The following is an 8845-nucleotide window of genomic DNA, read 5'->3' as shown; positions in this document are numbered from 1 at the left end:
AACATTGGCAAAACTTGCTAGAGCGCAAATAACATTGGCAAAGTTATAATTTATGGGGGGTTTTATTTTACCTATGGCATATTGGCAAAACTTGGAGAACACACTTGAAGTCGGATCATAACACGGATGTGACCATTTAAGCTAGTTTCACTGTCTAGTTTCACTGTGTCTTAAGGTTTTGGTCTATCTACTTGTTAAGCACACGCTCCGCATACACAGAATATTATGATTCGGAATTTATACTTTTAAGTCGGGTAGCAAAGGTCTAAACTGAGGCCATGAGATATAGGATAGAACCTGGTGAAAATGCAGGAAGTGCTTATGTTGTCTGGTTTCGTCTGGTTCGCTGCGTTCATCTTTTCAGACCGTCTCTGATAGAAATGCAGTTTTAGAGATGCACATTTAATGCATCTAGGTCCGTTGTATTTAAAGTTCGTGGTCTACGGAGCAGCTTTGCAAGTACATGCCTCGCTATTTGACGAAGTAAGTCGCACTCAAATGTACATCTTTATTGATAGTCGTGGTGCCACCTAAACCCGCGTCTACTTCACCAAGGTGTGGTACTGTTGAAATTGTTTAGTAATGAAAATAGAAATCAAACCACATATGCGGACTTTGCCGATGATTGCGGCAATTACCTCGACACCATCGAAAAGGTCTGATAATACACGTCTACAGCGATATCGAGTGAAACTGAACAGGTATAGACGACAATGTATCATTTCATTCATTGAGGAAATACTTCGTGATAGGTTGCGACCGGATGTAGTGATTTAGATCGCATACCATCTAGTCAATGTGAAAGTATTTTCTAAGAGTTTGCCTAGTCTGCTGTAGACATCGAGCTCTAACTATGTGAGCGAAACGCATTAGTATCTATACTTTCTATGAAACTGCGTCTTAGATCTCAATTTTATGCACAAGCATGCGAAGAAACCTCTCAACTTAATTAAACTCTCCCGTTCTCACGCGTTATTGAATCTGTTCATCAATGCTCGACACCAAAGAGGAAATGCTGCTTTGTTTTGGCCCTTGTTTAAACTTGACTTCAAAACTTATGCACTTCATATTGACCAATATCATGGAATGTCCGAGAAAGAAACACGTGCTGGTATTAAAACAACACCTGCACACATAAACACACGCCATCACAGCACTGTCAAAAACCAAACACTAGTACGCACGACTATTGGAAACTCACAATGTAATTTTCGTTATAGATGAGGACGATTTATCTATTGCGCGAAGGGATTGACATTGTCGTATCCATTTGCACTACTTTGGGTCGCGCTCGACCTGTTCGAGTTTGCGCTCTGTGCCTGCTGTCCTTGCCCCTGCAATTGCTGAGGCGTCCAAATTGGTGCACCTGCATTTGCACCTGCAGCCGAACCAGGTGCCTGTGGCTGTGGGGAGCCCTGCATACCGTACTGCATACCGTATTGCTGCTGCAAAGTAGAAAGAAAGATAATAAAACATATACACCATTGAGAAATACATACATCAGTTTAACCCACAAACCGCGCGTATGGTTTGACTGCAGTAAGAGATTCGCAGCAGTCGCTTATAAATATATCAATGCTCTACATAGGGTGGTATCTAATTGGTCATATTTACGCTCCCTACTTCGAACACCTCATTGTTCTACAGGAAGTGAATAGACAAGGAAAGCAGACAGACTATGAGCTTATATATTCGTCTAATCATACGCATCCGTACATAAAAAGTTTGTATCATTGATTGCTTCTTTGTGCGCTTACATGAACAATTGTGTATATAACACTGACACTGATTATTTCATACATACAAGCACAGATCAGTATATACACACACTTACATTAAGGCTAATAAATACATGCTTCGCGTATTGCATACATTTGTAGCAAAAGCAGGTGCATTCGGGCCAAGAATGCGATCCAAATTTCAAATAATAATCGACAGCGAAATCACAGGACAAAATGCTAACCTGGGACTGTTGCTGATCATAGCCACCCATGCCATAAGCTTGTGGTTGTTGGCCATAACCGCCGTATCCCTGTTGCTGCTGGGGCTGTCCATACATCTGCTGTTGTGGTGCACCGTAGCCTCCCTGTTGGTAACCTCCGTACCTATCAGCAGAATACGAGATGGTTTAGAGATGTCAGTCCACGCACGTGGTCACAATAGGTTATAAATCCTGCACGTCAAGCATTCATCTGGAAAACCAATAAGGGCATTCCGAGGCTCGATATACCTAGTTCACGAATTCTTAGAAAACTCACTACATCGCGGCACAAACATACTAGTAGTAGATTGATTCATCCGCCACAATCGAATTGGCAAGCGTACAGTAATCAAATATCGACATGTAAATTGATGTTGGCAGAATAACATACCCTCCATACATTTGGTTGCCGTAGCCACCTGCTTGTTGACCATACGGTTGTGGCTGAGAATAGGAAAGATTTAAGTAAAAAAATGAGTGTAAAATTAGAATTTCATATATAGAAAATTACAATCCAGCAATAGATCTTTTCAACTCGGCTATTAATCTAAGGGTAGTACTTGTTTCAAAATGCGCCAGCACACAAGAAGCCAAAAAATGCACCAGAACACAAGAAGCCAAATTGAGAATACAACCCGAATGCAAGACATTTTCATGGATTCCCACATACAATCGTACACTCACACTCGCACAAATAAACGCGGCGAGCACAAACGCACCTGATAAGCGACCTGTTGGCCATACTGTTGGTTGTACTGTGGCTGTGGGGTTTGCATGGACGAAACAGCATTGCTGAAGAGGCTCATAATATCGGCGGTGTTCTTCTTGTTCGCTCGCTTGGCGGTCTCCTCAGCTGTTTCAGATTGGGCGGGTTGTGGGTCGCTGCTGCCTTCAGCCACTAACGCGGGCGGGAGTCCACCTAAAACAAATGCAGTGCGCATACGATTAATATGGAACATAAAAGATATGTGGGTATATCTATACATGCCCACAATCCCATATACGAGCAAGAGCAACTGTGGAGAGATATATCGTAAATACGAGATACCCAAGCACATGATCATACACTCTTGCATACACTATAACCGCCCTATATACTTCCAGTCGGCAGCTGGGTCTTTGCATGTGTTTGCGCACCCACTCGAGCGGCCACGTTGTGGCGCGATGTGATACACGTACACTGTCTCAGTACTCACACCCAGCGCGGTACAGAGCCTATCAATATATGCAGCGTGGCGCCTGTGTCTGTCTCTGTCCACCGGTTCGAGCGGGCGACGTAGTGGCGAGGGGTGTGCCTGTCTATGTGTAGAAACAGACACAGACACTCTGCACGCACTCACAAACATATACGAAACTCTCGCGTCTTCTACACGCACACAGCATCATCAATCTCCATACCTGCAGAAGGGGACTGTGTCTGTGCCTGAGATTGTGCACCATTTGGAGCAGGCGATGTTGTGGCGGGGAGTGTGCCTGTGGCATGTGACGGTGGCTGTGCAGTGGCTGCTTGTTGCTGATCGTACTGCGCCCAAGAATTTTCTTGACGCGATGGCGTTGCTTGATGCTAGAACGATACAGGTGGTATTGCCATTACATGATAATATAATACAAATGTGACTGGTGGTATTGATATTACATGATAATATTATACAAATGCGACTGGTGGTATTGATATTACATGATAATATTATACAAATGTGACTATGGTATTGATATTACATGATAATATTATACAAATGTGACTGGTGGTATTGTCATTACATGATCACGTAACTGGTGGTATGTGATACAATAGATGTGGTATCAAGATTGCCAACGGTATTGACCTAAATTGTGATCTTTATCACAGCGAGCAATGGGGTTTTGGGCAGCCTACTGTGAAAAGCTTCTAATTCTAGCACGAAGTAGATGCCTTACACGAATCCCGGTTCTTAAAACGCATTCGACATATATTATACCATGAAACACCATTCCGTTGATTACACATAGATTAGCAATATCGCCACTCGTCAGATGTCAACAGTTTGAAGTGCAGGATAGGCATTTCACTACTAACGGAATCGGACTCCAGTATTTTCTACCCATTAATATAAAACCTAATATAAAACCTAGAACCCATACCTGCTGAGCTTGGGCCTGGACGTAAGGATTGCCGCTCTGTGCCTGAGCCGCCTGTGGCTGCTGGTACTGTTGCTGTTGTTGTGGTTGTTGCTGTTGTTGCTGTGCGAATGGCTGTGAGTTGTACTGTTGGGCTGATTGGGGCTGAGATGGGGTATCGGCCGTCGAGATCGACCCGAATATATCTGAATTTAAAAAAAAAAGATAAAAATAGAATCGCCGTGTTAAACATTGAAAATCCCCATTAGTCTGGACCCCTTTAAATAAAAGCAAACATTGGCTGGTAAATTTGAGATCCATCCACAAGTTCAAGCGTAAAACTGCGGACTATACAGACTTTCTTAGCAGACCAGAAGAAATTGTCGGGTGCTAGAATCGTAATCTTTCTATCCCACTATCGAGTTCAATTCGTATACCTTCACAGATAAATAAGCACCTTAGCCATTGGAGAAAGCAGCTAACTGTATTTCCAAATCCAAAATCCAAAATCACAAGACACTAGCTATCTCCACGAATCAAATATATACGAGTTACAACATAAAACCTGCTTACATTACGCTATTGCACATTACGCTGTTACGAGTTGTTTAAGCCTTCACATGGAGAGGTGCAGGATACAAAGACGCGTTGTGTTTTTCGAAGCCAAAATGTAGCCAAAGACAAAGACAGCACGAGAGAATTACAAACCTGATCGAACTTCACGACACTTGACCCTTGCTGACATAATAGTAACCATTAACGAAGGCAGTAACGAAGATACACTACCGACTCAATGTCCAGAATAGAAAGTGTTGATTCCATAAAGCTTGACCATATACGATTAGGCACAGGGCACGGGAGCGCGAACGCGCATCCACTGACAAACAAATGAGCTCAAATGATGTACAAGGCCAACTATCTAGTATACACGCCCATTGTCTGCATTTTATTATATCACCAAGCATATTGACTTACCTGCTAATTGATCCATGGGTTGTGCGGGGGTTGTGTTCATGCCAGCATTCGACGTTGCAGCCTTAAGAGCATATAAATCCATGAGGAAATTAAGTAGATTAGCATCGATAAAACACAAGACTAGAGCACTATAGTAATTCAATTTCGAACTATTTAGAGATGTCATTTTTACAACAGGAAAAATCCTTCGCACGAGTACATAATTTTGAGACATACACATGCATCTTCACAAAGGACGAGGCATTTGTGCGCATAGATACAAACATGTACAATCACATTTCTGGTAATATATGCACAATTCAATAAACCATAGGCATTCTTGCGCAAGTAATACAGCACATTAAATTCAGGGAAGTGATGCAAAAGTACTGCATTTAAGGGCCTATGTACCTGTTGCGGTGCAGCGTCAGTTTGAGGTGCCTTGCCTTGCGCTTCCAACAGAATCTCAGCCGCCGATTGCACGTCACCATCCGCCTGCCTCAACGCCTGATTTAACATGTCATGCACATAATGTCAAGCGTGAACGTTTTGTTGTCAAAAGTGAACAAGTAAAATATCGAACGAGCCTTTCCGGCAAACATTAAGCGCAACTTAACCGTATTTATAGCTTAAGCCAAAGCATCGCGCAGTGTGTGTTCAAGATGTGATTGCCGGTATCGAGTGTGGGCTCAAACCCATAAACGAACAGCCGGGCTTTCATAAATGAATAAGCGTGTATATATTGATGTGATATAGCGGGGCTCTACTTGTTATGCGAATGCAGGTCTTGCTGTCAGATGGGCACAGTCACACACTATAGGCGCATACAAGTTGACCCGTGAAGCATATGCTAGCATCCGCCTTCGAGTTACAAACAAACCAAAATACGTTGTACCAAAATTGCATCCCCTACTGCGCACACACAAAAACGCATGATTCTGGCGGTATGACGACCTGAAATTTCTCTCACAATCTCTCGAAACATACACTGAGCGCGGTCTAGTTCTCCTAAACCCTCGGGCTTGATAGTTTCCAGTATCCAAATCGCACGCACATTTTGAGCACCTTTGGGCTCGTCGGGACCTGCACACATACACACTGGAACTCCGCACAACTTCCGGCTTCTCGCCAGAAAAAGGGCGCACGCAGACACACACACCTGACTACAAGCAATCTTGTTGGTGAAGCCCATGCCCTCTAACGTGCTCATAGCGTTTGCGGTCGATGTCTTTGATTTGCTCTCTGTCGATGCAGGTTCGGGTGCTTTAGGTTCTTCCGGAGGCGGGTTGGCGAATAAATCTGATCCAAGATAAAAGACAAAAAGATTTTGCACAAGAAATAATAAAGGGATTGTCATTGAGAAGGGTGAATATTTGTTCCTTATTTTGACCCCAATCCACACATAGTCTGCGGGTAATAACGAATGAGAGCTAGCGAATGCCACGACCTACAAGCTACAAACGCAAACACGCGCACCACCTACCGTCTATAGCCGCGCCCACATCTCCATGAGCTTTCTTAAGCGCAGCCAGGTTGTAGACCAAGTTAGTCAGACCCATACCCTGTAACTGTACCAACTGATGCGAATACTTCTGCGACAATTCCTGTTGTTCTCCTGGTGCGAGTGATGGGGGTGATGCACTACTGGTGTTACTGCGCGAAGTATTGCCACCGTTTGCGTTGCTCCCGCTAGCCACTTCCGTGGTCATAGAACTGATACCAGTGCCGTTTACCTGGGGTGTGTATATCATTATTTTGTCATTAGAGAAGAATTATTTAACAACCAAATATACATACACACACATATATATACATACATACATGCATACACACCCACACACATACATACATGTACATATACATGTACATGTACATATACATGTACACATACACATACATTTACATATGCATATACATATACACAGGTGTACAGATTGATATAATCCGCTTGCACATACACGTACACATTGAATATAAACATTTACTAAAAGGCATTAGCGTTCACGTACATGTACGCTTAAAATGATCTTGAAATAATACAAAACTAGACATTCACATGAAAGCTTACATGCGAAAATTTGGAAGTAATAAAAAGATCGCTATCACAGACAAGATCTAATGCACAGCTTAGAAGGCATCCATCGACATACTTATTGTCATCGACAAAAGACAACACACAGCATATGCTTGCATTGTACTGCAACTTACATCAAACCATCTCTTCTGCACGTATTTAGCATATATGTGGTTCTTATCTCCGGCTGTGAATTGAGAATGTTTCGGCAGTTTCGCGAGGTAGATGTTGTTGACTTCTTCGTTTCCAATACGTTGTAAATGCTGCACAAGGAGGGAGGATGAGTGAAGCGTCACAAACGACCTAATAGATAGTACAGAATTCACGATGCAAAAAAATGCGCAAAACAATCGCCCCGGAATGACGCTAAATACGCATCTGTGCTTTGATTAGTATATACATATACTACCTGATTAGTATATACATACACTACCGTAGTATGCATGTAATTAAGAGATACTATACCGTTGGATAGTGAGAACTTTTAGACGTGCTTGCAGTCGTAATTTTGAAATATTGTAACAGGCTATGAAAAAAACAACGAAAAACTATATTGGCATCATCAGTAACGAGAAACCATATTTAGTCATCTCAGTACGCCAGAGGCAGGAAACTCTGACGACTACACAGTTGATGACTACAATCACATGTCATCAACACCGGGGGATGCGCCTGAAAACTACTGCGACAAAAGCTGTGCATGGAGGTTGGCAGGATTAGCCACAAGTCGCACAGACGTACCATTATTTGATTCGCATCCCATTTGTCGTGTGTCACGGACTTGATTTTGGATACATGTGTTCCCAATTCTCTATGACAACCCGAACATTCCACGCAGACAAACACACCCAGGTTTACAGATGCCCATCTCGGATCTATTTTAGTAGGGGTGGGATTGGATTTGAAATCGATATCAACAGAGGGTTAGTCCGCAATATTTTCATTACATCTTGATAAGGAGATTAACGGCCAACAGCAGGTCATACAGCGACTTGACATTTGCCAAAAGAAAGGGTGTGTGGTACTACAATCCTGTCGCCAAAGTGCAGCTGAAAATATGCACACTGTATAATGTGTATAATGTGTTTCATTCATCTATCGAGGTGCAAAAAAATTGCTATTAAGGATACCATACATGTATCTATTGATAGGCTGAAAATAAGACTAAGTTAAACAGAAAGATAGGATGATGTAAATGGGAGGAAATATACACGAATAAGACACAAATGGAAAAAGTAAAATGCGTACGTTCCGAGATTGAGCGGCCACTGTGCCAACAAATAAAAGGCAGAGGTGATACGAAGCATTAAAATAGGTTGACAACAATTCTCTAACAATCGCTGATAGCTCTCTGCTACTATAGAAAAAGAATATTATATAAGTGAAATCCCAAATTGCTACCAATACAAATTGAACATATAGTAACACGTTAATCAAATGCATAAATATATATATATATATATAGATCCGCTCATAAAAACATACAAAGAACCACAAGCCTATCGTATAGAAACGAACAAAACAGACACATGCAAAAAAACATACACATACACACACACGCATATATATATATATATATAATCTTGACATCAAAATTTACATATACACACACACGCGAAGACACACACACACACACACACACACACACACACATATATATATATATATGTATGTATGCATACATACATACATACATCAACCAAACAAACTAACACACACATACACACACACACACACAC

The 8845-nt window shown here is 42.0% G+C and overlaps 1 protein-coding gene across 1 annotated transcript in view; it reads right to left on the bottom strand.

Annotated features, from left to right (window-relative positions):
* Positions 1-1072: 1072 nt before the first annotated feature.
* SARC_07021 (hypothetical protein) overlaps positions 1073-8845 on the bottom strand; it is a gene marked incomplete at its 5' end in the record, with an annotated part of 10208 nt that continues 2435 nt past the window's right edge. Inside the window, 12 exons of the mRNA XM_014299057.1 lie at positions 1073-1445; positions 1964-2105; positions 2373-2425; positions 2701-2900; positions 3380-3545; positions 4103-4284; positions 5054-5114; positions 5444-5539; positions 6192-6331; positions 6516-6765; positions 7241-7369; positions 7848-7981. Of these exons, the coding sequence (XP_014154532.1) occupies positions 1236-1445; positions 1964-2105; positions 2373-2425; positions 2701-2900; positions 3380-3545; positions 4103-4284; positions 5054-5114; positions 5444-5539; positions 6192-6331; positions 6516-6765; positions 7241-7369; positions 7848-7981 (1763 nt within the window). The 3' untranslated portion in view covers positions 1073-1235. The remainder of the gene's footprint in view (positions 1446-1963; positions 2106-2372; positions 2426-2700; positions 2901-3379; positions 3546-4102; positions 4285-5053; positions 5115-5443; positions 5540-6191; positions 6332-6515; positions 6766-7240; positions 7370-7847; positions 7982-8845) is intronic.

Source organism: Sphaeroforma arctica (assembly GCF_001186125.1).
Source record: "Sphaeroforma arctica JP610 unplaced genomic scaffold supercont1.531, whole genome shotgun sequence".
NCBI lineage: Eukaryota > Ichthyosporea > Ichthyophonida > Sphaeroforma > Sphaeroforma arctica.
This window is presented reverse-complemented; position numbering and strand designations above follow the sequence as displayed.